The sequence below is a fragment of the Hibiscus syriacus genome, unplaced genomic scaffold (assembly GCF_006381635.1).
Source record: "Hibiscus syriacus cultivar Baekdansim isolate YM2019G1 unplaced genomic scaffold, ASM638163v2 tig00110257_pilon, whole genome shotgun sequence".
Classification (NCBI taxonomy): Eukaryota; Viridiplantae; Streptophyta; class Magnoliopsida; order Malvales; family Malvaceae; genus Hibiscus; species Hibiscus syriacus.
Genome location: NW_024062648.1, coordinates 332985 through 360296, shown reverse-complemented (window position 1 = coordinate 360296; position 27312 = coordinate 332985). Strand labels below are relative to the sequence as shown.

At 34.7% G+C, this 27312-nt stretch overlaps 4 protein-coding genes across 5 annotated transcripts; 2 read left to right on the top strand and 2 right to left on the bottom strand.

Moving 5' to 3' along the window:
* Positions 1-1352: 1352 nt before the first annotated feature.
* Positions 1353-6055, bottom strand: LOC120114967 (sucrose nonfermenting 4-like protein). Of its 2 annotated transcripts, none has more exons than XM_039135729.1 (14): positions 5867-6055; positions 5562-5722; positions 5375-5462; positions 4862-4984; positions 4345-4479; positions 4186-4245; positions 3814-3903; positions 3496-3630; positions 2986-3130; positions 2708-2881; positions 2479-2542; positions 2316-2382; positions 1873-1987; positions 1353-1760 (listed from the first exon to the last, which is right to left on the bottom strand). In XM_039135729.1, exons 2-14 carry the CDS (start codon positions 5690-5692, stop codon positions 1669-1671), a joined length of 1419 nt encoding a protein of 472 aa, XP_038991660.1. In that variant the 5' UTR covers positions 5693-5722; positions 5867-6055; the 3' UTR covers positions 1353-1668. The 2 variants fall into 2 exon arrangements, with proteins under 2 accessions (XP_038991660.1, XP_038991661.1); XM_039135730.1 differs by having other exon boundaries at positions 4345-4476.
* Positions 6056-12798: 6743 nt separating this feature from the next.
* LOC120115046 lies at positions 12799-14377 on the bottom strand. Its single transcript, XM_039135816.1, has 3 exons — positions 13778-14377; positions 13294-13669; positions 12799-13160 (listed from the first exon to the last, which is right to left on the bottom strand). The coding sequence occupies exons 1-3, from the start codon at positions 14375-14377 to the stop codon at positions 12799-12801; spliced, it is 1338 nt and encodes a 445-aa protein (XP_038991747.1).
* Positions 14378-16387: 2010 nt separating this feature from the next.
* Positions 16388-22886, top strand: LOC120115045 (cysteine-tryptophan domain-containing zinc finger protein 7-like). The gene is made up of 8 exons (XM_039135815.1): positions 16388-16667; positions 17905-17977; positions 18072-18187; positions 18310-18678; positions 18758-20079; positions 21079-21194; positions 21279-21473; positions 21568-22886. Exons 1-8 carry the CDS (start codon positions 16575-16577, stop codon positions 22884-22886), a joined length of 3603 nt encoding a protein of 1200 aa, XP_038991746.1. The 5' UTR covers positions 16388-16574.
* A 381-nt stretch (positions 22887-23267) lies between these two features.
* On the top strand, positions 23268-25803 carry LOC120114966 (cysteine-tryptophan domain-containing zinc finger protein 3-like). The gene is made up of 4 exons (XM_039135728.1): positions 23268-23491; positions 23626-23786; positions 24319-24479; positions 25213-25803. Exons 1-4 carry the CDS (start codon positions 23448-23450, stop codon positions 25417-25419), a joined length of 573 nt encoding a protein of 190 aa, XP_038991659.1. The 5' UTR covers positions 23268-23447; the 3' UTR covers positions 25420-25803.
* Positions 25804-27312: the final 1509 nt, after the last annotated feature.

Below are 27312 nucleotides of genomic sequence, written 5' to 3'. Positions count from 1 at the left end.
TTCGTATTGCGATAGTCAAAATCGCGTTGCGAATCTGGAAACTGATTTGCTATACTGGAGATCGCGTTGCGATTTAGAGATCGCATTGCGATTTTGTTGGTCATTTTGGTAAATCGAAAAAAAGTTGGTCAAAATCGTATATTATAAAGAATTTTCGGTCACTGAGGTTATTTTCTCTTAAAATAATTGTTATAATATTTCTCTTTTTTGTACTTTTATAATTAAATTCTTATTTTTAATAAAAATATTTTTATATATGTCAGATTAGATCGTATCATATACGATTTTTAACCTTAAAATTTGAATTAAGTTTCGAATTAAATGAAATTTTTCTAAACTCAAATAAAACCAAATTAAAGTGAATAAAATATGTTTCTCAAGTCAAATCGAATTAGCTGAATATCTTATTGTCAACTCTAATCATAAATCATTAGTGGTTTAGTGAGAGAATTTAGATTTATAAATCCATTTATGTTGGTTTTAACTCTCAAATAGTGTTTTTAAATATTTTTATAATGATATTAATTACTTTTTAAAATCAAAGTATTCTAAACTTAATCAACAAATATATAGAGAGAGAGTGGGAAGGAGTAAAAAATAATTTTCAATGTTTATTAAAATAATCATTTTAACTCTTATTCATGTTTTTTTTCTTTTTTTATAAATATTTTGACCTTCAATATTTATTTTAGAGCAAAAACACTCGTAAGATTTGATTAAATCGTCATTTTGATTTTTTTGGAGCATTTTAACCCCTAAATTTTTATTTTAGGATAAAAAAGTCATATATTAAAACATTAACTATTTGTTAACTAACGATTTTCATTCAAGAATAAAGATGAGCATGAGTCGCATTAGGTTCTTGGTCAACCCGACCTGACTCAAAAATATAAAATCTCCACCCAAAACTCGACACGAGTTTAAGGGTGACTTCACCCGACTCGAGGTTTTGAGATAAAACTCGAAACCGACCCAAAATGAATATATTTAAAATAATTAGGACTTTTTAGTTGCTTTGGAACAATTTGGAGCGACTAGCTGAAGAAAGACGGGGTTATGCTTCTGGCGGCAACTTGATAGATCCACCTATGTTGTAAAGGGGATGGGAGAGAAATTTTGAGGCATGGGTACAGGATCCTTCACATGTAAGACCGATTGCTCATGCAATTTGGGATCCTCATTTTGGTCAACCAGCTGTTGAAGCTTTTAAGAGGGGGCGACTAATTAAATAATTCAGTAAAGTTAAATATCCTCCCCATATCTGTACTTATAACAAAAACAAAACACAATTACAGCCACAGGTCATGTAACTCCCTGCTGGATAATGGCCATCTATCTACCATGGTCAAACATTTGGTTTGCAAGGGATGGATAGATGAACAAATTTTGCAGCAAAAAAAAAAATGAAAATTATCTTAAATTTACAAATGATGCCTCTTTGGCCTAAAATTTTAAACAAAAATAATAATATGCAGGCAAGAAAGCAAGTGGTCAATTCCAACGGTTTAATGAGGTTTTGATTCGACATGACTCGATTCACCTGTGTGAAGTATTGCAGTCTCTTCGGAACAACGGGGGCTTGGAATTGCACCTGCAAGACATGGGGGAGTCCAAATGCCACTGCAAAGCCTCACCCCTCCTTTATACTTCATCTGCGATTATTTCGGACTAACAAAGCAGGAACCTGAAAACATCGGTCAGCGAGATAACGCCTTCTACACGATTACTTCCGGCTTCCACGATGACGAGCCGTCTGACACCTGAAAATCAGATTATGGGAAAAATAACATCATATGACAATACTTTTGCAACAATTGTAACGATAAGTCACGGATCTTGTTTCAGTGTTTAAGAGAGGGGGGAGAGGGTCACCAGGGTTTGCCAATTGTTTCATTACTCTAAGCAACGAGTCGGTACGCAAGCACATCTGACATCTTTGACTCCTCAGCTCATTAGGAGTGTTAGAATCTTGTCCTAATTGTAATGCCTAATCAAACAACAGAGAAAACGGATTAGGTAACTAGTTTTCTGCAATATAAGAATATTATAGGTTTCCAAATATTAGGATCGGATCTGCAATTAGCATCGGGTCTCATACAACAGCTGTCCTAATTCTACTGTATCTTTTGTTTTATTTCTTCTGGAACAATCAGACTTTTTTTTATCTTGGAGGTACTACCAAAAATTCAATGTGTATTCCTGAATAATTTCATTTTTCAACCATTTCATTTTACCAAGTTCAATGTTAGCCAGATTAGTCAACATTTATATGATTCGATAAACGGAAAAGGAAAAACGGAAGTTAAACCAGTTACCTGATAAACAGTCATGTCATTTAGATTATGTGTATAAGCTCTGCCTTTTGCCAAAGCTGTTATGTCACTGAAATAGAAAATTATGAATGACAATCACCTTCAATCCAAGCTGATTGTAAGTTTTGCATGCTAGAAAGATAATCAATCAAGAACGACATCTTACCTCCGAGAATACACGTCTAGTAACGAGTCATTATCGTCCACTATAGGTATTGAACTTACACGAGCTGAGAAGAAAAACAGCAAAACCTCGTCATAACAATATATAACACATAAATACGATAATATCTCTCATCAATTTGTGCCGGTCTCTTGAGGAATTAAACCCAACCTAGTTCTCCTTATTCACTCCCTTACACATTGGTAAAATGATGACAAAACAGGAAGCATACCTTGAACTAGCATGTTTAATGCTGAATTAAGAGAAGCGTTAGGTCTCAGCATAGAAAATGGACGACTGTTGGATTCTCCGATTCTCGGAACCCATGTACCCAGAGGGATAGCACAAATCGGTAATTGTAGCATGGGGAAGGAGCCAGAACAATGTTTAAAATACCTGCATACGCCTAGAAATCAAACCCCATTGGTCAGGGACAAAGAAGCCATTTACCTTTCAACAAATAAAAGAGAAAAACAAATTGTTTATTGACAACACTATTAAAACGCGCACATTTTAGTATTCCAGAAAGCGATGCGAGATGTAATAATTGGGGAAATGAACCATCTTCTGACGATGAGTGAATGACAGGAATTGTGGCGACTCCATTTTGCAAAAACTTCAAAGCTACATCCTTCAAATTATCAGATGGCCCAGCCTGCATAACCAACAAGAGGGATGAATAACACCACTCATATATCCCTTGACACAGCACGAACTTGTTTTCTCATTGAATATAATTTGTAAAAATGCACTACAACCACATTGGAAGTTGAGCTAAAATAAGATTCCAGCAATATATCATAGCAAAACAAATATCGACTTATTGTGGTCACCATTCAGACCTTGACTCGCACTACACCTAGATAATGTAGGCATATGTCTATACTAAAACACAAACATAAGAACATGAATGGAGAAACAGCTCGCTTCATTTGCAAAAACAAACAGAACACATGCATACAGGTGCATAATAATATCTTTCATAAGTTATTATCTATAACAAAGCACTAAAACACTAACAAAGATAATTTGTCTTGGAATTGGTCTTCCGTGCCCATCAACTTGCCCATTCATGTATGCTTTTCCTTCTTTCCAAGCAGAAATAGTGTGTGTTTCAAGCTCTTCCTCTGTCAAGTTTGATCCGTGATTTCCAAGCTGCATAAAGAGTATGCATTAAGAGAATACACAAAAAATAAAATCAATTTAACAGGCAATTACTTGGTCTAATACTGAGTAACTTTCTATAGTTAGTTGGAATCGGAAGGAAATGAAAAATCTCAGTAGTGTTTGGAAGACTTCCTAGCCAAAGAAAAGGTATATAACGCATTATGAACATACCTCTCTCAGAATCAAAATAAAATCCGAAGCACTAATAACTCCAACAAACTTCCCCTTGCCGAAGTCCCAAAGAGGAGCCACAGGGATACCCTGAAAACGGCTTGAGTCAGAAAAGATAAGTATCCACGCTCTTTATCAGCAACAACTAAATAGGCATGCATATAACCAAGAATGCAAGTAATATCCTTGGAGAAATCTAGATGCATCTATGGCTAGAAAAGGCACTAGGAGACAATGGTTAGCAAAGTAAAAGTACAGACATTTCCTCCCTATCTTTCAGAACAAATCTTAACCAACAAAATGATCAGGAACAGCACATATATCCCCAAACCAGTAACTAAATTCTAACCTCTGAAAGAACTAAACAGATACCTGCTCAGCCAGAATATGAAATGCTTGTTTTACGGGCAAATCAACAGCTAAGGCAACAACCTGCAGGGAAGATCTGTCTAAATTAGCAAACCGGAAGTATCATGTCATGCAGAGAAATTTGTATGTCATCAAGGAGGGCCAATAGGAATGCATCCAAACCTTGCCTGACTCAGGTAGTAACTCATAAGCCGTATGTGCGGCCAAAAATGCAGAGATTTGATGACGGGCAGCCTGTACATCCTCTTCTGAAATCCTAGGCATTGCTTGATTTAATATAACTGCAGAAAGTTGATGCTGGAATTGCAAAAAGGTATCAAAAATCCACTAACAAGAGAAAGTAAAAGGACATAATAAATGAACAAATAAATAGATGATGTATGTACTGCGTGTAAACGAAGAACTAAAATGAAAGCACCAAAACCGAAAAGACTACAGTGCTTGCAAGGCCTATCCAATCTCTGACAGTTAAATTAATATATATAAAAAAAGAAATCATTAGTGTCCATTTGACATTGCGATTGGAATTGCGTTTGAATGTAAACTTAAGCCAATCTAGGTCAAATTTTTTACATCCATTGCAAAGCTAGGTTAAAAAGGGAAAAATACTTCCAGGAAAACGTGATGTATAAACCTATGCCATGACAATGTTATTAAGAATCTCTGAACAAGGTTGTACCTGAGGGACGACCTCTGCAGGTACGGGTCGAGTGTCAAAAGTGTTAACCATTCCATATTCGCCGGCGTTCTTATGAGGTTGTTGTTCATCATGTCGCCATTCACCATCAACAAGAAACTTGTACTGCACATAAGAACCAACAAAAATGATCAAATAAAATACAGAAAATGGTCACGGCAAAGAGATTTGGATTCACATGCTCTAGAAGTTGCTTGACAATAAAGCACTCAAACCTAAATATCCACCCATTTCAACTAATAAAAGCGGCAGGCAATGACATAAGCGCACTGAACATATCAAAAATCAAAGTTACTCAGATTCAAGTGTAAGTGTCAAACACGGATACATTTCCAAAATGAGCATTTGGAGGGCTATATCGCCGTAGTCATATCAGAAAATGCGTTTCAGATACGGATAATTCAAGAAAAATGTAAGTCACAGCAGCGATGTTAGAAATTACCAATGTTCCTACAAGTTTAAATTTCCAATTCCTATAAGCAAACTAACCACCACCTCATGAGAACCGTGTGGCACGGCACAAACGGCTTTAAACACATTGGGACAACCTTCAACCTGAGACATTCGCACGAGCTCAGTCCACCTTCAATTTCAAACGGTTAACCATCAATTCAAATACTAATCATAAGCCTAAATTTCATATCAATAGCATGTTAAAAGAAAGAGAAGTGATTAGTATCACCCATTGAAAGAGCCGGATACGGCGACATTTCTTCCACCATACAGCCATGTAAATTGAACTGGAAACAACACCATGCCTGCTGTGGAAAATCTGCCGGCATCCCTCGCCGGATTCATATCGGAAGCAAACATTTGGCCGCCTTTTTTTTTAATTAATTAAGCCTTTTTAACAACCAAATGGAAAAACACTTTTTTTTAGCAATCAACATCCTTTTTTTTTTAACAATTTTCTCTTCTTCAATCACTGCAAATAAAGAAAATTAAAAAGAAAAGGTTAAAACAACAATTATAACATCAAAGACTTACCTTTACCTGATTGCACGGACAAACCGATTTTTTCAGGGAACAAAAAAGTGGGAAAAAAAAGGGAACTCAACAAACAATGGAGGCAAAAGGGTCGAATTTTGTGGGGGGAAATTCAGTTAAACGTAAGAGTGGGATAAACAAAAATCCAAATCTGAAAAGGGATTGCAAAAAAGAGTTTGATTTTTTCCTGAATTAAATGAATGTGGGTGAAAAGATCGAGATTTGGGGTTTTTGCGATATGATCGAATATGTTTTTCTTTTCAAAGAAAATTATTTTTTTGATTAATAATAAAAAAAATTGCAAACACTAAGGAGGAAAAGATGAAAGCTTTGAAAAGGACATTGAAGGGTAAATTATCGTCGTTGTGTTGGGGTAAAATATTATGGCTGCATTTGGTTTTCGTAATCTAAAATTATCGACGAAAATAAGATTATTGGAATGTAATATTATCTAATATGTTATTGGGAATATTGTATTGTTGTGTTTGGTTTATTTAACAGAAATATAAGATTACAATTTATTGTTGTGTTTGGTTTATTTAGCAGAAATATAGTATTACAATGTTTGGTTAAATGAAAAAAGATTATTAGAATGTATATTTTACCAAATTGACTTTATTATATATTTATTTTTTTAATAAATTAAATTATACAATAATTAATTTATATATATTTTTTAAAAATTTTAAATTCATAAAATTTATATAATTTTTTTTATAAAATTGAAAATATAAATATGTTTGATGAAAGGGTAAAATTTTATTTTAACTCATGAACTTCATATAAAATTCTAATTATGAATTTTTTTGTAAATCTAAAATAGTTTTAGGATAAATTTGTAATTTAACCTTCATATATTTTTTTATATTCAACGACAGAAGAATGATATTTTTGAAAAAAAAAATAAGAGCATTTTAGTCCAAAATATCAGAAATATAACAATACCTAATGGAATGAGGAATCATATTCCCGATAATAAGCCTCCAAAATACCACTATTGAGAATAACTTATTATCGGGGTTGAGAATCTTTACAATCCAAACGGGGAAATCACGTTTTATTCCCTTGATAATCTCACATAACTTGATCCAAGCGTCCCTAGGAGATTTCGATGCTGAAAGTGTAGGGGGCCATCATAATGACAAATTTACCCAAATTTATGTAAAAATATTCATTTTAACCTCTATTTCTTTAAGAGTATTTTAATCTTTAATATTTTAATATTTGATTAAAATATCTTATATAAAAAACCCGTTGATTAACTAGCATCGAACAAGTATTGTTAACACAAATAAGTATTTAATTACGGACTTGATACAATTATTTGTCAACATTATGGAAGACGTAATATATATTATCGTATTACTTTAGATGATATGTCACTTGTAACAATATTATCTCGAGCGAAAAAGTACACATCACGTCGTCATTTAAACATATCAAAATATCATATTAGTAATATGAATTGTTAGCTAGTCCATTAATTCATTCATTCCATAGGATATTTTAACAAAAAAATTGAAATATCAAGTTTAAAATATTTTTAAACACGAATATAAATTAAAATGATTGTCTGTATAATATTTATGGGGAAAAATAATTTAGTCCATTAAAAGGAAAATGATTTTTAATAATTGCGGTAGCTACAAGAAAAAGTTTTCCCTGTTGATAAATTTTCATTTTTTTTTCTCATTGCTTCAACTGAAGTTAATATTTAAACGTTTTTTCTGTGATAAAAATTAGCTTTCATATTTGTTAGAATAGTCATTTTTACATTATTTTATTTTAGAGTGTATTAGAATTGCCTATCCAGCTCAGTTGGTAGAGCGCAATGCTTTTAATTTTGTGATCGTGGGATCGAGTCTCACGGTGGGCAATTCATAATTATGACCGCCGAAGGTCTTGTACGGAAGCTGCTCTCAACCTGGCTTTGGGGACAGCCTACTATCCTACCTCCCCCTTACCCCATTACATATGAAAATAGGATCAACTAATTTTTTTATTTATTTTATTAGAGTGTATTAATTCTCAATGTTTTATTTTTTTTTTATTACAATAGAAATTGTTAGATGAAAGTCATTAGTTGACTAGCATGCAATATATACGGTTGAAATGACATTTTTATGTATAATTATTTGTTGATTCAACATATAACATGTCATCACTCGAAGGCGATATGATGTTAATGTGATACATCATAACTTTAGGTTACATATTACATAATACATAAATAATTAAACACGTATAAAATTATCACGTCAGTAACATGAGTTAATCCTTAATTAACTATACATTTCATTCAATATATGTTATTTTGACTAAAAATGGAGTGTTCCAAAATATAAGAACTAAAATGATGTTTTGACAAATGTTAATAATTATATTTTAAAAATCATGCCCGTGTTATTTATTTCACTAATAAAATGATAACATATTTCACTAATAAAATGATAACATACAAAATAAAAGGGTAATGAAGTCCCAATAGCAAAATATAATAAACAAAGAGAGAGAAAATAAAACACACAAGAAAAGATAGTAAATTAAAATTATTCTCGGTAACATATTTCTTTAGTCGTATATTAAAATTGTCGTACGCAGAACTTCTCGAAAAAAAATGATAGGCCATTACATGTGTAACTAGAATTGACATTTTAATATAATTTATTGGATGATTTATAAGATTTGTTGTAACAAGAATAATTATTAATTGTTTCACTAAAAAAAGTTTGCAACAATTATCATAACTATGAAAGAAATTTATCAAAGTTTTTAAAAACTGACAAAAATATGAACTTTGATTTTTTTTTATATAAAAATGTATGGACTTTTTATTTTAAGATTGTGCAATATTTAGAAAGAAGCATATAATTAGGGTAGTTCTATTATACGATATCCTTAATATACGACTAATGAAAGATTTTATTGAAAATGTTAATACTTTTTAATATTTTCGGTAAAGCGCTACCCAAAATATTATTTTTACCAGAAATGTTAATTCGCTAATTAATTTTTGATAAAACACAATTTTAACATTTTCTGTAGAAAAAAAATAATGTTTTAGGTAGCATTTTACCGGAAATGTTAAACATTTTAGGTAGTGCACAATATTAATATTTTCGGTAGAAAAAAATAATGTTTTAAGTAGCGTTTTACCGAAAATGTTAAAAGAATATTAACATTTCCGGTAGCATATTTCCTTAACCTTATATTAAGACTGTCGTACCTGAGACATCCAATTATATTTAGCATAAGACTTAGACTGAAATATTTTGCAAAACGTACTAGAATAATGACACATCTCTTGTATTATATTTAAAAATAAATATAATTAATACGAACCAACTTACTTCAATGGTTAAAAGAATCATTGTTGTTCTTAGAGGTAACGGGTTCAAACACCAGCGATTGTAACAATGTGATTGAATGTTTATTGTCAAATGATTAAGAGTATTTAAAACATATAATATTTTATAATCACCTTAGCTTAATAAAAAAATAAAAAAAAATAATTAAATGACAAATATGTCTTTATTCTAACTCTATTTATTATATATTTTTTTACTTTTTCACAATATTAGTAATAATAATACTTTAAAATTTTCTCTATATATAAAAATACGAGTTTGGATAATTTTTTAAAATAACTTCGAGTCTGTAAAAATAAAATTTTAAAAACAATTTTTAGGTTAATCGTTGTGGTTATTATTCTCGTATGATCATCAATATCGCTCTTATGGTTAGGGATGACAAACGAGTATAATTTCGTGGATTCCGCACCGTACTCGTTCCAATTGAGGCGGGGATGGGTATAATTTTAGTGGGTCGTGAGTGGGTGTGGATTTAGAAAGTGGAACCCGTCGCAGGTAGTGGGCAGGTAATGGGTTTGAGACCTTACCCGCCCAGCATCCGCCCGCCCCACATCTGCCCGCCCAACTAAATATCTATTAAATTTTGGATCATTATGAATTTAGGTGTAATTTTAGAGACTAATTTATAAATCCTAATAATGTATAAGATATAACTTGTAATTTAACCAAATATTAGGGATAAGTTTATGCATAATTTTTTTTCTTTCAAACTCTCGTTACTGCGCCGATCTTTTAAACCTCTGGTCTCCACTCTCAAGCTTATTCAGGTACGTTTCTTCCTTTTTTACTTGAAATTTAATTTTTGTAAGAGTCATTTCCATAGTCATTTCGTTTTAAGTTCCTCTACATTTCGTTTTAAGAGTTTAATTTTTATTTGCTCGTACTAATTTTTAATTATTTTTTAGATTCATCTCAATGTTTGTTTTAAGCTTAATTTCTTAATGTTCTGCAAATCAATATCTTGTTACTGAGCACCCACGTTTAGGCCAACAGAGTCAGATCGTTGCTTCTGAAACCTCCATTTTTAACGCCACTGAATAGAATTAAGTGTTAAGAGATTTAATGTCTTCCTTGTGCAATATTACTTTCCCCTGTTCTTATCCCCAAAATTAAATTTATATTTTTTTTATCTTTTACTAACTGTAGAGTTGTCATTAGAATAATGACATAAAAAACTTATATAGGGTCAAGTAAGCATCTTTTTTTTTTGGGATGTGTCAAGTAAGCTTCTTTAGTTCGATATAGTAATGTTATTTGTTTTTTTCTTCTAATCTCTACCGAGAATCCTGTTTTAGGAACCTCCTAAACTATATCTTAAAATGAAACACCAAATTTACTACTTTTCTTACTGTTAACATATAAATAGATGAGTAAATGAATGTTCTACCCACATCTTTCACATTTATTTATGATAAGTAAATGGATTGAAGAGAAATCTTTTTAATGATATGGTTTTCTTATCGTTTATGATTAAAAGGCTGTAATTTTTTTTGCTCATTTAAAAAGGGCCTATACTGTATTCTCTTTTCTGAAAAGCTGCTATTTTTGGAGGTTTTAAATCATCTTAATTTGCTTCGACAAAACTTAATTGTTCTCAGCTTTTGTTTTGGTTAAATTTGATGATATTTTCTCATGATTTTGATGGAATAGTTTAGTTCAAAGAAAGCAGATGATAGAGAAATATAAATATATAATGTCCTTAAATCATATGCGTGTAATTCAATTGCCCTTTCCTATTTTACTAAAAAACATAGTTTTCTTTCTTTTATAATATAATATAGATTTTCTTGTTGGATAACATAGTTATAATTTATAAAGCAAGCCGAAGATACGAGAAGTTTATTGCTTAACATATTTATTCAAGCAAAACATAGTCTGCAAGCCCCATATTGAGTTGTCACTGATCGTTGGCCTGAGCTTGAAGTACGAAACATTACACACATATATGATGCATCCCCTATTAGGTGGGTAGTGGGTGTGGGGATGGATTTGAGAATGTACCCACATGGGCGGGTGTGGATTTGAAAATTTTTACTCATCATGGGAGGTGGGTGGGTGGTGGATTGAAAAATATTAGGCGGGTATAGGGATGAGAAGGGAGTACCCGCACCCAACCCGCCCGTTTGCCATCCCTACTTTTTTTTTGGATAAGTAGAATTTCATTCATCCAAAAAGAATGCAGCCAAACTGCTACAAACATAAATCAAGTCATTATACCTGCCCCCAATCTATACACAATTATCTATTTACAGTATCTAGTCTATTCATAGGGCTCCTGTACAGTTTGATTCTAACTGATTCTTTAACACTACTAACAACAGCGCCAACCGAGCAATGCACCCTCTAAATTGCCTATAACTTCATTCCTCCCAAATGCAGTAGATAAAACCAGTCCAAGTCAGCTTTAGTATATGCACCAGCAAGGATTTTCCTTTAAGGTTAAGCAACAACCATTGAAGAAAATCATTCCAAACAAGAGGCGCCTGGTTAAGACCACATGAAAGCAAGATAGCACACCAAACTTCATAAGCATAAGTACACTCAGCGAAAAGGTGAAAACGAGATTCGAGACCAAAGTTGCACAATCTACAAACACTGTCCGTTGTTATACCAAATCTAGCTAATCTGTCTTTTGTAGGCAATCTATCCAAGATAACCATCCATGAAATCAGTGAAAATTTTAGAATATGGCCAGGAAACCACACAAGGCGATGCTAGCATACCTTCTCACTCCTACTTCGAATATTATCCCATATCTAACTGGCTCTAATTTGGTTCAGTTATTATTGGAGCAAAATAACCTCGCATCTTCATTTCTCATTTTGAACAGCTTAGCTATGATCCAACTAAAATGAGACTTGTATTCAGCATACCAGAAATCAACAGTTCTGAAATAGTAGGCATTTATCCAAGCAATCTAGAGAGAACCTTCACCTGCCAAAATTTTCTTGATAAGTAGAAGGCATCAAGCTTTACTCCAGTCTGTCAAACTCCTCAATCCCAAGCCTCTATAAGATTTCGAAGAGCAGATCTGGTTTCAGCTGACCCGTGCTCCTCTAGTTGGGGAATCACATCACTTCCAAAAGAACCTCGTGCATAATCTCTCAACGTCTTTAATGACCCTTTTAGGCAAAATAAGTTGCCTACTCTAGTAGCTAAAGATACTGAATAGGACAGATTCGATGAGCTGAAGCCTGCCCCCAAAACTCAGTTTCCTGTTGGACCATTTACTAAGTTTCTCTTTTACCTTAGTCACCAAAGCAGAACAATCCTTGCTAGTAAGTTTCCTAGTTACCAGAAGAACCCCGAGATACTTAACAGGGAGCTTCCCTACTCTGAATCCAGTACCATACTGAATTTGCTGAAGAACAGACTCAGATAGACCATAAGCATTGAGTTCAGTTTTCTGGGCATTGAGCTTAAGACCAGAAAGATCATAGAAAGCCTCAAGAGTACTTAAAACACCCAACACAACATCCATAGAACCATGGCAAAAACACCAGTAAGTTATCAGTAAAGCAAATGTGTGTAAGTGAAATCCTCTTACACTTAGGGTGATACCTAAAAATTCCCCTTTTTGTAGAAAAATCCAGCAAGGAAGAAAAGAACATTAATTACCAACACAAAGTGGTAAGGGGATAATGAATCCCCCTGCCTAACCCCTCTAGTACCCTTAAAATAACCCACAAGGCTACTATTCAAGGAAACTAAAAATTGGGAGGAAGTAACACAAGCCCTTATCAATCTACAAAACTTCACAGGAAGACCTATAGTCTCAAGCACAACCATCAAAAAATCGCAATTCACAGAGTCAAAAGCTTTTTGTAAGTCAATCTTAATAGCACATCTAGGAGACATATTGTTCCTAGAATAACCTTTAACAATTTCCTGAGCTAGTAGGGTATTATCAACAATATTCCTACCTTTTACAAAAGCAGTCTGACTAGGAGAAATCATACTAGAAAAAAATGAGAGACGACCTAATAGTGATGATCCTAGTGATAGTTTTGTACACTACAGTGCAATAAGAAATGGGTCTAAAATCTTTTGCCATACAAGCATTCAAAGCCATAGGGACTAAAACAATAGTAGTTGCATTAAATGCTGGCAGCAAGGAAGAGGAAAAGAAGAAGAACCTTACTGCAGTTAAGAAATCACAGCCCACCACATCCCTAGTAGCCTTGAAAAACCAAGAAGAATACCCATCAGGGCCAGGGCTTTTACCATTACCTTGCCTAAACAAGGCTTCCTTAATTTCTTTATCCTTCACCTTCTTAGTAAGCATATATCCAACACCATCAGGCAGGGAAATATTAATTAAGTCTCTCAGACACTCCACATGAAGGCTTTTGACCATAGGATCTGCAGTACCAATGAGATTAGTGAAGAAGTTCACTAACTCAGTGGCCATGTCATCAAAAGAGTCAATATGCTATATATTTTCAGTCACTAAAACCTTAATGGTGTTCCTCTTTTGATTAGATTCAACGTTTTGGTGAAAAAACTTTGTGTTAAGGTCTCTCTCTTTTAACCAATGCACCTTTGCCCTCTTTCTGTAAAATTCATATTCTGCAACCTCCAAATCAACCAACTCAGCATGGATCTTCCTCTCTTCATCTATGTTCCTCTGATCAGCATTACTCAAGTTAATCAATTGAATCCTTTCCAGGTCAGCCCTTTTACTAAGAACTCTGTTTGAAATATCAGAAAACTGCTCCTTGTTGAGATCTTTCAGTTTGGGCTTTAGTCTTTTCAATTTTAAAAATAATCTTTGCATAGGATTCCCATCACATTGCTCCATCCAAGACTCCTTTACAATGCCCAAGAAATCAGCACTTGAGGACCAATAGTTAAAAAATTTGAATGGCTTTGGTCTCCTAGCCAAGGCACCATTCTGAGTCCAAATCAAACCAGGGCAGTGGTCATAAACACCCTGTGCCTTAAATTTAGAAAACGAATCAGGGAAAGCATACAACCAAGGATGGTTGACCAATATTCTATCCAGCTTGCGAGCTAAAAATCCCTCATCCTTCCTGTTAGACCAAGAGAAAGAGGGACCTAAGAAGGGGTGATCCAACAAGTCCAAGTATTCCAAACAGCTTTGAAAATCCTCCATATCAAGAGAATTATGTAGACCCATAATCACATAATCAGAACTCTCTTATGCTCGAAAGACAACATTAAAGTCCCCTCCAACCACCCAAGGAGAGGAACCAACCTCATTATCCAAGTTCTTTAATTAATCCCATAAACCTCTCATGGCAACTATGTTATTACTGACATAAACAACAGTGATCAAAGTCCTATAGCCATTGATAATTCCAGCAATAGTTAGGGACTTGTCATAAGTCCTCAAGACAGAAAAGGATCATTGTTTCCTCCACATAACCCATATTCTACCACCATCAGTAGACACAAAATTATCTACCATGTTCCATTCATCAGAAAATGTAGAATAAAATTTATCAGCATTAATTCTTTTAATTCTAGTTTCCAAAAGACACACAACATCAACATCCAAGCTAACCAGCTTGTTCAGTACCTTATACTGCTTAAAAGGGTTATTAATCCCTCTTACATTCCAAAAGCACACTATCATCAATTAACAGCAGGGCCAACACCACCACCAACCCCTACATTCACACTTCCTTTGGCTTTATCTATAAGGTATCTTTTCTTTGTTTTGATTTCATTGAGCAGGACAACAACCCCCATGGAAGCCACCCTAGCCTTCATCTGATCATCAACACCATCACCATCAGCCAATACATCAAGTTTGCTGGAGGAGCCATCATTCTCTTTTTTCCTACCTCTAACCTTCTTCTTTTGGACCATGGAATCTTGCAAAGTGGGAAAATCAGACCCAACATCCTCTTTTTGAGTCACTTCCTCAACTAAGGTAGAGTTAGACACACAATCAGAATCAACTGCAACAGTCTCCAATTTCTCAGTAGTGGCACATATCCCCTTGCTAGCATCCTATAGAGCAGTAGCAGGGTTTGTAACTTCCTGAGCATGGCTAGCAGGGATCTCTTGCAAGGTTGACACAGTACTTTCCTTAGCCATACCAACTAATAATTCAGGACTAGAACAACCAACACCAGTTACAAGAATAGTATTGTCAGAAGAACTAGAAGGCAAAATGGAGTCCACATGAAAGGAACTCAAATTAATACTTGGATCCAGCTTCTGCTTATCACAAGGAATAGAGATGGTAGTGTCCTTCTTCTTCCAGACTTGAACCTCCTGCTTCAAAGCTTCCTTCTAACTCACAACACACCTGCTAGCCAGGTGACCAAAAGTTTTACAACTTTAGCAAGCCCTTGGCAGCCAAGGAACAAAAACACCTACCCTCACCATAGATCCATCCTTAAGGACTACCTAAACCTCATTTGGCATCACAGACCCCACAGAGATAACACAAACTTTAGCATACTCTAACCTACCTCTAGAAGCAGTTATGGAATCCATGTATAATAGATTACCTAAAGCACTAGAGATATAGCTGATGCCTCTTCTAGAGTATAATTCCAAAGGAACATTGTAAAGCTGAACCCACATAGGCATGTGGGAAAGATCAAAATCAAGCCCTTGCATACAGGGTTTCTACTTCTTCAGTTCCAGAGGTTTATTCAGAACGTGCCATGACCCATTCTCGAGTTCTCAGTCCCTAATAGAAGCATTCTCAAACTAAAAAACGTAAAGATTTACACCAGCTAGACTAACCTTAACAGGAGAAGATTTTCCAAAGAGAGCTGATAATTAGTTGCATCGAATCAAAATTAGGAGCAATACCGATAAATTAACCCACAACCACGAAACTCCAATCAACTATACCCTTCTCAATCACCGTCAATGGCGGTTTAACAATGGGGATCCCATCCAGAATCTCAAGAGGAAAGAAGTCAAGCGACTGTTCTTCAGTTCCAACAAAAAGTTTCCTCCAATCAAGTTTCGAAGATACCGAATCCATGAAAAATCCATCGAGAAAGCCAACAATCTCCCAAAATTGATAACCCAGAACGAAAATTAGCACCGAAGAAGTGAGTTAAATGCAAAAAAAAAAAAAAGAATATTGATTAACGATTTTTTCAAATTTGATTGATATTAAAAGGGATTTTTTTTATTAATATATCTTTGTTTGATTTTGGTAGGATTCGCGTCGATTTTGGGAGATTTTCTGTGGGTTTTGATGTTGTTTTAAATATTTTGTTTTATTTTTCTTATTTTTTTTTCAAAATTTAGTGATGTTGGATTTTCGGAAAGGTGCGGAATTTGAGGGTTAAGGTTTTTGCGAGGTTAGGATTAGGGTTTTTGGAGGGGTGGTGGGTTTGGTGATGGATGAAAACTCTGAGTTTGAAGAAGTAGAAGCTTGCTTTCACGAAGATGAAGACGATAATATTAACCTCGATTCCGCCTTCTCTTACATTGTAAGGGTCTAATTTTTGGAGAAAAAATAAATCATTTTTTGCACCTGTTTTCTCTTTCCAAAACCTGGAATTATGCTTCAGTTAATGCCATTTGAGTTTTGGGTAGGAATTAGGCTGAGTTCAGAGTTTCATTATGCGTTTATGGTACTTTGTAGGCAATGCAATTGTATTAAGCTTTGTTGCAAGGAATGGTTAATTTGAAATTATGCTTAATTTCGGGTTTGTTAAGCATAACAGGCAATGTGTTTATCAGTATAAGTTGTGTCTCTCAATGTGCATTAGGGTTCTGAGGCTTCAAGTTTGAATTTATTTGTGGTATATAACCATTGATTCACTGATACAATTTGTTGGTTGAGAAATGATGAAGACAGATGATTGTGAATGTTGACGAATGAAATGATAATTTTCACTTCTTTTGCATACTTTGTGGTTGTCGAGGTTAATTTTTCATCAGCGGGAATGTTAAAAACAACTTCTCAATGTGCATTAGGGTTCTGAGGCTTCAAGTTTGAATTTATTTGTGGTATATAACCATTGATTCACTGATACAATTTGTTGGTTGAGAAATGATGAAGACAGATGATTGTGAATGTTGACGAATGAAATGATAATTTTCACTTCTTTTGCATACTTTGTGGTTGTCGAGGTTAATTTTTCATCAGCGGGAATGTTAAAAAACAACTTAAAGAATATATTTTACAAGGATGTTTAATGTCTTTGTACAGTTTTATAGCTAGTTATCCAATGTGACACAGTAATGATAAACTGGATGCACCTTTGTAATTTGTAAATCATTTCCTAATTTATTTTAAGTTTGAAATTAGGTTACTTTATTACTAATATTTTTTTTGACGTTTTGCTTGAGAAAGCTGAGGCATAGAAAGGAAAGTAAATGATACTCTCAACTTCATAAAACACTTGTCTCTTGGCAGAAATTGGCCTGTATGATCTCCGGATTTTCCTCAACATTTTGGAATTTTTTTTATGTTCATACTGTTTTCTGAATGCCCAATTAAATGTGGTTAAATTTATTGTTTTCTTAATTTATTTGATCAATTTGTATTTGAAATATTGAACTATAATTAGTTCATATGTTATTGTTAAGCTCCCGGAAAGAACGAACATGAAGATGCTTATAACAGTTGGCCTTCAATCTGGTCTATATGTCAGTTTTAATTTACATTTTCAAAACTCATAGTGTTATTCTAGTAGTAATATGGGATTTTATTTCTTAAAGGATGAGAAGATTAAAAACGTTTTGGGCCATTTTCAAAAAGATTTTGAAGGTGAAGTTTCTGCAGAAAATTTGGGTAAGTGGTTCATTGCTGTTTTAAGAAAATTGAAGTTATATTACAAGCTTAATGTTTTTCATTGAAGATGATGACTTAAATTATTATTTTTCAGGGCCAAAATTTGGTGGATATGGCTCTTTTTTGCCTACCTATGAACGTTCTTCTCCAAGATTATCACATCCGAAGACACCACAGAGAAACTCCTCAACCAACAATTTCTCTATGGAGGTATATGGATGATATCTTTGCTATAGTTTGGTCATTTCGTCAGAAGAAGTCCATAGCTGTTGCTTTGGCAACTTAATAAAATTCTAGTTTACTTGAGTGCTGTGGATTGTGTTACCATACAGGGTGCATATCAGAATTTGAAAGCTCCTCCAAATGCCCCCCCAATTGGGAGACCAGGGAACATTTCCTGCCCAAGTAGCAATATTGCAGCTAAACATGATATGCATTTGACTTCTTCTCAAGTTGCTGAGAAGTCTTCCTTGAAGGATGAGAGTTTTAAAAGAGAAGAGATTCCAAGTGATCAGAAGACATTGAAGGTTCGAATTAAAATGGGGTATGATAAAAAAGAACAAAAAGTTGCTGCAATCTATAGTGGTCTTGGGCTTGATTTTTCTCCATCTTCGTCATTGGGGAGCAGTCCTGATGACAGTGGAGGAACAATAAAGATATCTCAAGAAACCCCTAGCGAAACACCCTCTAGCATTCTTCAGGTAGAGGTTTCTTTTGGTTGTTTTCAGGTCTGCATATGAACTAAGGAAGGATGGATTGATATTTTATGCCTTTAAACAGGTTATGACTTCCAATCATGTCCCTGGTGGTGTGCTCATATCTCCTCTTCATGACAGCTTGCCATGCTTATTTAGAAAGGAAAAGGAAAGACCTTCTAGAGAAAATAAATCCATCCCATTGTTCAAGGCATGCCAAAAACATCCTTCCATGTTAGTAGATGAGTCCGTTTTGGGTAATAGAAAACAACTAAATGAGAAGAAAACAATTTTTTTAATTGGGAAAAATGAAGAGCTGGTGGAATCAAAGCATGGAAATCGCATGAATGTTGAGAGTGGGAAGACATTGCTTATAAAAAAGAAGCATGAAACTGAGATTGCAGGAGGGGAGTCATTTCCCAATGACTTGAAACACACAGTTCCAACTAGTTCAGTGAATATTGCTGTGGAAGCCACCACCAGGGTCTGTGATGTGTCTGCAGAAGCTAATCAGAATGCATTGAGGGGTGGATTGTTTTCCTCTGACTCTGCAAAAGAGGATTCCTTGGAGTCAATATCTGGAAGGAGTAAATCGAGTGATAAGAGAAAGAAGCGGGATAAGCGGAGTAGTTTAGATGAAAAGGGTTGGGAACAAAGTATAGATAATTCCAATAAGAATGCTTCACTTCACCTTGGGGACAATGTTGGGAGCAAATGCTACCAAAACTCCGCTCCTTCTAAACTTGAGGAAGATTCAAAAGAAAAGGTTGGTCAGATAGCTACATTTCGTGTACAAATTAAAATAAGTATTCCCTCCAAGAAGGAAAAGACATTGTCCGAAGGCAAGAAGTCAAAAGGTAGCAAAAATAATGGAGAAGTTGCTGATTCTTTGAAGGAAAGCTTGAAACCTGATGCGGTTGCGACCCTTAAAGATACCACTTGTTCTAGTCAAGGTTTTTCTTCAGGTAAAGAAAAGATTCGGAAATTGAAGTTACAGAAGGGTATTAACAAGGTCCAAGATAATCATAGAGATGCACAAAAAACAAATTTCGAACAGAAAAGTGGCCAAATGGAGCCAACAATGAGGCATTTTCAGAATAGGCCAAAAGATTATTGTCCAATGAATTTTGAGATGGAGCAAACTGGCTATTTGGATAAATCAAAGGCAAAATTTAGTGGAAGGATGGTTGATAATCAGCTGTCTGGAGTGGATGCTCCAGATGCGGTTCCTCTCCTCACTGATAAGAGACTTGCTGCTCAGACAGCTGCACCAGCTGCAACTGCTCCTGTAGTCATAAAAGAAAATTGGGTTCAATGTGATAGTTGTCACAAGTGGCGACTATTACCTTTTGATACTAGACCAGAACAACTCCCTGAGAAGTGGTTGTGTAGTATGCTTAACTGGCTGTAAGTTATTTAGATAAACATCTAATATAATTTTTGTTGAATCATGTCTTTTTGTTTGAGTGCATGTTGTGTGTCTGTTTATATTCTTGTGTGCATATGGTCCTTGCAAATAATGGGGGTGTTTGGCAGACAACTGATAGCTGGTAGCTGATTCTAGAAGCTGGTTTGACCAACTAATTTGATTAGTTGATTTGATAAACTGATTTGATTAACTGATTATATAGAAGTGTTTGGTAAAATTTATCTGATAGCTGATATGGGTAAAATGACAAATAAGGGCATGATACATTTAGTTGTTAAGTACATATATGTTTTATAATACTTTAGTCTTTATTGGGGTGAAATTATTCGGATAAAATGCTTTGGACAAGAAATTAAAAATTCCTTAAGAAAATTAGTAAATATTTTTGAAAATTTTGAATATATTTTTTTAAATTTAATATTTACAAATATTAACCTTGTGAGATTGATACCTACTATTAACCTTGTATCAACACTACATTTTTTTCCTACTTTCATGTTTTGTTATATTTTCTTAACTAAAATATATTTGAGAATCTACACCTAAAAAATAGAATAATAAAATAAAATTTCACTAAAATATATTAGGATGGAGGCTATTTCATTAGATTAGGTTTTATGGAAAGGATGTAATTATGGAAATAATAAAGTTAAATATGTCATTTAATATCTTATTTTGCAATAAGCTCTTGCAAACCGCTAGATTTTCCAGTGTTTTCATTTTCAGCATATTTTGCATAATAAGCTCTTTCAAAAGGTGTTTACCAAACACTTAAAATAGAGGGTTTGACTACCAATAAACTATTTATGCTCAAATAAGCTAAAAGCTCTTCAAAAAGCTGTTTACCAAACACCCCCAATTAGAAAAACCTGGTGAAACTGAATAACAGGTACATGTATAGATGCATGTCCATGTGTGTGTACCTATGCATTTGTATTTTGCTTTTGCTGATTTTTGTTGTTGAAATCATTGTATAGGCCAAGAATGAACCGGTGTGACATTAGTGAGGATGACACAACAAAAGCTCTCAATGCATTATACCAGGTTCCAGTTGCTGAGAATCAAAATAACTCACAAAATCATGCCAATGGAAGTGTGTCATTAGTTACTTCAGCTCAGCCTCAGCATCTTGATCTGAACAACTCTAGTTTCAATTCTCAGGCCTTTTCTGTTGAAGGAAAGAAGAACCATGATCTTAAGGAAGTGCTGAAAGAAGGTAGCAGTGGCCTGAATCAGATGTCAAACTCTAGAAAAAAACAACAGAAGGAATCTTTGAAAAGTAAGAGTCTAAATGACATGACTAAGGCTCCCGTTGTATCAATTGTCATGAAGAAATTCACCTTTGAAGAGAAAGAAAGGCTTCTAGTTGGAGGTATTTAGTTGCTATTACTATAAGAATTTCAGTAGTAGTCAAGACTTTTATATTGAAATTATTGTTATTCATTTTGGGCATTGTTTGATTGTAGGTGAGACCAAGAAAGCAAAGATGAAAAACAAGAGGGAGTCTGGTCCTTATGTATATGAAGGTTCAAAGAAAAGCAAAGCAGAAATAGAACACACTACCGACAAACATCACAGTTCTAACTTAGATCACATAAGGGTGGGCCTTAATTCAAGCACTAGCTTGCCAATTCAAGCGAATGGAAGCAGCGTGCAGAATTACAATGGGGGCTCTAATTCTGGGGACGTAAAACATGATATTAAAGAAAAATCAGTAGCTTCTGTGAAGAAAATTGTGGATCAAACTCGGGCCTCATCAGACGGTAGATCATTAGACATGAGAATATGTGATAAAAGGGCTCCTCTCAAGAAAAGGAAATTGGAGAACTGGCAGGACAGTCAAATTGGGAATGATTCATGCATGAGGGAAGAAAGTAGAGGGAGTGGCTTTAGGAATGAAAAGAAGTTACGGTTTTCTAAGATTGAGGGGCAGCAGTCCAATAGAAATGATGGTGATGGTACACCTAACAGGAAAAGTATGGATCACTTGATTGGTGGCATTGAAGTCCGATGTATTGATAGGAACCAGAAATTAAGTAAGCACAAGAAAAAGTCCTCATCTCAAAAAGAATTGGATGGCCTTGATTCATTGAAAAGGGATTCCGGAACTGGACAAATTTCGGTACCAGCAACTTCTAGCCCTTCAAAGGTTTCCAGTTCTCGTAAAATCCGAGCAAATTTTGAAGAAGCAAGGGGTTCGCCGGTTGAATCAGCGTCTTCATCTCCAATGAGAACCTCATATCCGGAAAAGCTTGCATCAACTGCTGGTTCAGGAAAGGATGCTGCAAATAGTGGCATTCCTTCAAGTGGCAATTTTAGAAGATGTTGGAATGGGAAAGGTACTTTTGAGCTTGCTCAATCTGGTACAGAAATGGAAGAGAATATGTCAGGTGATTTTAACCCTGGATCCCATAAATCTTCTACCTTGGATTATCGGGATAAAGATTCTATTTGCAAAATCAGCATTAGAAGTAGACCTTCTTCTAGGTTGGGGAATAGCCATGTGCTCAATGGTGATTCTCATTCTGCTGAGAATGTGCAGCATACTATTGAAAGTTCCCATAATGAGGGTATACTGAACAAGGAGTGTGGTGGCAATGCATTATTTTCTAAGAAATCTAAGAATGCTTCTACTTTACAGAAAAAAGACAGTAAAAGAAGTTCCGCTGCAGATAAGATGGAGGACAAGAAGAACTATTCTGGAAGGAGGAATCCTTCAGGAAAACCATCAAGTGATAGTAGAATGGAGACCCAATTGGATATAAAGATGATGACGTTGATGTAAAATATTCTGCTCCATGCATCAAAAAGGGGAACAATGCCCCTGAGAACAATGTAATCCAAGGTTCTAGTGGTAAAACTAAAGTAATACTAGTAGAGGTAAGAAGTGGAATGCTAAAATCATCCTTGCGTTCTGAAACTGAAAGTTGGCAAGAGAAAAAAGGTCTTCTAACCGTACCCAAAGCAGAACAGGGAGTCATCTTTGATGGGGTTCCAGTTAATGGCTCTTCCAGCGTTGATGTGTTGAAGGCTTTAAAACACCCTGGAAAAGCTAGCAGCAAGAATGCTTGCAGTCCTGTTAGAGAAAATTCCTCCAGCCTGACAGTAACAAATGCCCTGAATGATGCTAAAGGTTTCTTTTCAACTTTTGTCTATGCTGCTTTCATAAAAGTTATAGCAGAAATGGTTTTGCTATTCTAACTGTTACTATCATTTCATTGTCCATTTTCAGAGTTCTCGTTTTGTTTTTGAAAGCAATGAGATTTACTTCCAAGCTGCTCTTAAGTTTCTTGGTGTTGCTACCCTTCTAGAGACCCGCAATAGTGAGAACGGTAGACATGGAGACATGAACCAAATGCAAGTGAACAGCACTGCCACTAAACTTTGCGAGTAAGTGAATGTTTCTAAAGTGAAGGGAAACTGTTGTTTCTTGAACTTGGATATATTTTTTTCGTTTAAAGTTATAGTATGAGTGTTGATTTATCCCTATATCTTGCTCTATCTTGAAATTCTCAATTTGACAGAATGTGTGCCCAAGAATATGAAAAATGCCAAAAATTGGCTGCTGCTGCTTTAGCCTATAAATGCGTGGAGGTAGCGTACATGAGGGTTGTTTACTGCAAACAATCTTCTAGCAGCAGAGATCTGAAAGAGTTGCAAGCAACTGTACAGATGGTCCCTCAAGGTAAGAAGTCATTGGAGGAAAACTTAGCCACCCCCCCAAAAAAAAACCCAACAATATGATTTATTGCAAATCCGTTTAGATGGTGTGAATCCTCTATTTTGTCATGTTTCATTTTAAAATGTAAAAAATTTTAACGAGGCCTCCTATTCTTATCAAAAATAAAATAAAATGTAAAATTTTTGCAATATAAATTGTGTTATCCATGGGGCAGGAGCCCTTGTGACAATGGTTTGTTAATTTGACAGTCAGCAGTGCATGTGGTCCTTTTAGGATCCATTCGAGGCCATGTAATTATTACATATTTGGTTTTCCCTTCCCACAGAACTCTCATTGGGGTAGTGCCCCTCTTGTAATTTCATGTAATGCTTGGAGTAAACATAAAGTATTCACTGTACATAGATGACTTTTGTTTTGATTAAGGTGCAACTTCAGTTGCAAAATTTGTTTCTTCCATATTAATTAGTAGTCTCACTTTCCTGATGCAATTCTCAGATTAAGTACCTCCCAACATCTTTCAAATGGCCTCTTTCAGGTGAATCTCCATCACCTTGTGTATCAGATGTTGATAATAACTTAAATAATCAAGCAATTGTGGACAAGGCTCCATTAGCCAAGGGTAATGTTTCACATGTCGCTGGAACCCATGTTGTCGTTGCTAGAAACCACCCTAGTTTTGGCCGGCTGCTTGACTTTGTAAGTTAATTCGTTCTGAAAGTTCCAGTATTCCCCTCACCCTCCTCTCTCTTGCTTCATTATTATTTTCTATGTTTTATTAGGCAGTGATTATGCCTATAAAATGTTCTTTTCTCCTTGAATGTTCCTTTGGTAGTTAAATACTAATTATATGGACTCGTAAAGTAGTTATGAGGTTGTTGGAGATGGATAAGATGTTAATTTGGTGAAAATAAGGTGATATCGGAATGAAGAAGTTTTGAATAGGATAATGACTGATGAGAATACCTAGCAGGCTAGCACTAGCCATGCAGTATAGACTTGCATTTTCCGACCAGGGTTCTTTGTTAGTGTAGATCTTTCTTAACTTGCTGGTAGTAGAAATGAATTTCTTATTCTTTGAAAGATTATTTGATATCACAACTGAAAGTCAATACACTTGTTTTTCTTCACTGTCTAATAAATTGATGTCAACAGCCTGGCCAAACTTGTAGATTTTAGTGTCAGGTTTATGCTGTTTTCCTTCCTAATTTGAGAGTTTGTCTGTCGTGAAGTCTGGGAAAAAATAATAAATAAGATCCGAAGCCTGTGCAATGATTTTATTGCATAGCAACAAATTCATTCTGCACTGGCCATAGGTAACCACCCGTTATAATCTCATATGAACTTGGTAAGAATTTCATCTCTCAATGTCTATGCTAGCTGATTAGGCTGTTCAATTAGGTACACGTGTTAATACATTAATATTCTGCAGACACAGGATGCAAGTTTTGCAATGGAGGTCACGAGAAAATCCCAAACATGTTTCATAGCTGCTACTTCATCCCTGGAAGAGGAAGACGCACAAGATATCGAGTGGATTGCTTCTGTTAAAAAGGTGATTGATTTCAGCTTTCAAGATGTAGATGAATTTATATCTTTGGTTCAGCAGGCTACGCAGGCCATAGGTCGTTCTGGTTAGGTAGTGCTACAGCTTAATCTACCCCTGTATATAATATTGTGTTTTTTTGGATTATAACCTCCAATGTGCATATTGGAGAAGAAAGGTGAAAAAGATGCATACTTAAACCTGCATTCGAAACAAGTAAAGACGCCAGTCGCCAACAACCTATTGCCTCAGTGTACATGTGTATAAAGTGAGATTTATTTGCAAATTTGCAATGTATATTTTTGTTCACCTTCTTCTCATTGATAAGAGAGCACAGGATGCTCGACTTTAAGTTTTTCGGGTTGGCAAAGAGGGAAAATTCGAGCTTGTTCAGTTAGAGATTCGGAGTTCTATGTAAGATAACGGTCACATAAATTACTATTTTTTCGCTCCATTGTTTCAGTGCCCGGGGAAAAGAAAATACATCAGAGTTTGAAATTCATTAGGCAGCCATTTTCAAGAGGTTGATTACTGATGTAATGTTGTGACAATCAATTTATGCACACTAACAGTTCTCTATTCTGTTAACAATTTTCCCCAGAAATTCAGTTGGAATTGAAAATTATATTCTTTTGGAAGGTTCTGTTGTATTTTTGGTGCTTATTTTCACAGCTCTTCTGAGAACTGTGGGATATCTGTATCGTAATAAGGTTCTGTATTCGTATCATGTTCGTATTATTTTTCATGATTTTCTTTCTTGTTGCAATTCTACTTTTTACGTCCGAAATCATGTCTCCAACGACCGTGATCGATCTAAAGTATGTAATCGTTGTATGATTCGCTTTTCATCCTGTTAGAGGCCTTGGTGGAATAAAATGCAGCAGTAGCTTCAAACATGGTTTGTTCAAAGTATTTTTCATAGCATCTCATTGAGCCTTTCCCAACACACCAACATAGAGTTCTTTACGATGGCTTGATCAATATCTTCTCCTTCCTGTTCTCAGTCCATCTCGAGGTTCGAAGAACAACATTAATGAAAACGCAAAGTGATCGAAAACGTGAAATTTAAATACAAAAGAAACGCATTCAGAAGTGGATCATAGCAGGGACAATACATCATCTCTGGTTGAATATTATTGAGGGATTTCAGACTCAAAAAAATTCTTCATCTCGATGAAAAGGTTATTCACCTCTTCCGTGACCCCTTAAGGATATTAATCAACAATGATTGTCAATTGAATTCAAACCTTATCCAAGCTTGAATGTACAAGTTCTTAGTCTTCAGATCGTTTGGATATAAGAGAATTACATGTATTTATGCTCTTAATGATCTCTACGTTTATAGTGAGTTTGTGTTCTCTCATTTGTGGAGATAAACAAGGACGAACCACGGTAAATCATGTCTTTTGTGTGTGTCTTATTTCATGTTGATATTGTTTTATTTTCTTTTTCTTTTGAAAAATTCTAACAAGTGGTATCACGAGTCATGCTTCAAGATGTTCAATTTCGAATAAATTTATTATTGCGAATTTTATTAGCGATATTGAAGACATAAAAAAGGAGTTTTGCTGCAACGAGTTTTCAGTTATAGGAAGAGCAATTCTGAATCTATCCAACGATGCTTTAACAAATATGACTTACGTAAATATTAAATTTTTTGAAGACTTAAAGATCAATGGTTAAATAGAATTTGTGTTTGTAGAGAGATTCTTAAATATTAACTCAAATTCTAATTGATAATTTAGTTAGATTTTATTATAGTTTCATTGTTAGAAGATTATTTAGTGATTAAGTTTACTTAGGTAAGGTAATGATTCTTGTTGACTAATTTTGATTTCCCTATAAATATATGGTATGTCTTAACCTTTAAAATCATGAGAGAGAATTTTTTTTTTATAGATTTAATCATTTTTTGATCTCTATATTTTTTAAGGTTTATGTTGTAGAGCTTTAAGGATAGTACGTGGAAGAGTTTTTTTTGGGTAC

Excerpts from the sequence above, each read along its gene's own strand:
- LOC120114967 (XM_039135729.1), bottom strand. The coding sequence starts at position 5,692 with ATGTTTGCTTCCGATATGAATCCGGCGAGGGATGCCGGCAGATTTTCC. Across the intron at positions 2,383-2,478 it reads CTAGACGTGTATTCTCGGAG|TGACATAACAGCTTTGGCAA; the intron begins GTAAGATGTCGT and ends TTTCTATTTCAG. Across the intron at positions 1,761-1,872 it reads GAAACAATTGGCAAACCCTG|GTGTCAGACGGCTCGTCATC; the intron begins GTGACCCTCTCC and ends TCTGATTTTCAG.
- LOC120115046 (XM_039135816.1), bottom strand. The coding sequence starts at position 14,377 with ATGGGTCTACATAATTCTCTTGATATGGAGGATTTTCAAAGCTGTTTG. Across the intron at positions 13,670-13,777 it reads TTTACAGAAAGAGGGCAAAG|CATATTGACTCTTTTGATGA; the intron begins GTGCATTGGTTA and ends GAAAATATATAG. Across the intron at positions 13,161-13,293 it reads CCCTATGGCTTTGAATGCTT|GTAGGAATATTGTTGATAAT; the intron begins GTATGGCAAAAG and ends CTTTTGTAAAAG.
- LOC120115045 (XM_039135815.1), top strand. The coding sequence starts at position 16,575 with ATGGATGAAAACTCTGAGTTTGAAGAAGTAGAAGCTTGCTTTCACGAA. Across the intron at positions 20,080-21,078 it reads TGTAGTATGCTTAACTGGCT|GCCAAGAATGAACCGGTGTG; the intron begins GTAAGTTATTTA and ends ATCATTGTATAG. Across the intron at positions 21,474-21,567 it reads AGAAAGGCTTCTAGTTGGAG|GTGAGACCAAGAAAGCAAAG; the intron begins GTATTTAGTTGC and ends GTTTGATTGTAG.
- LOC120114966 (XM_039135728.1), top strand. The coding sequence starts at position 23,448 with ATGAACCAAATGCAAGTGAACAGCACTGCCACTAAACTTTGCGA. Across the intron at positions 23,492-23,625 it reads ACTGCCACTAAACTTTGCGA|AATGTGTGCCCAAGAATATG; the intron begins GTAAGTGAATGT and ends TCAATTTGACAG. Across the intron at positions 24,480-25,212 it reads TTGGCCGGCTGCTTGACTTT|ACACAGGATGCAAGTTTTGC; the intron begins GTAAGTTAATTC and ends AATATTCTGCAG.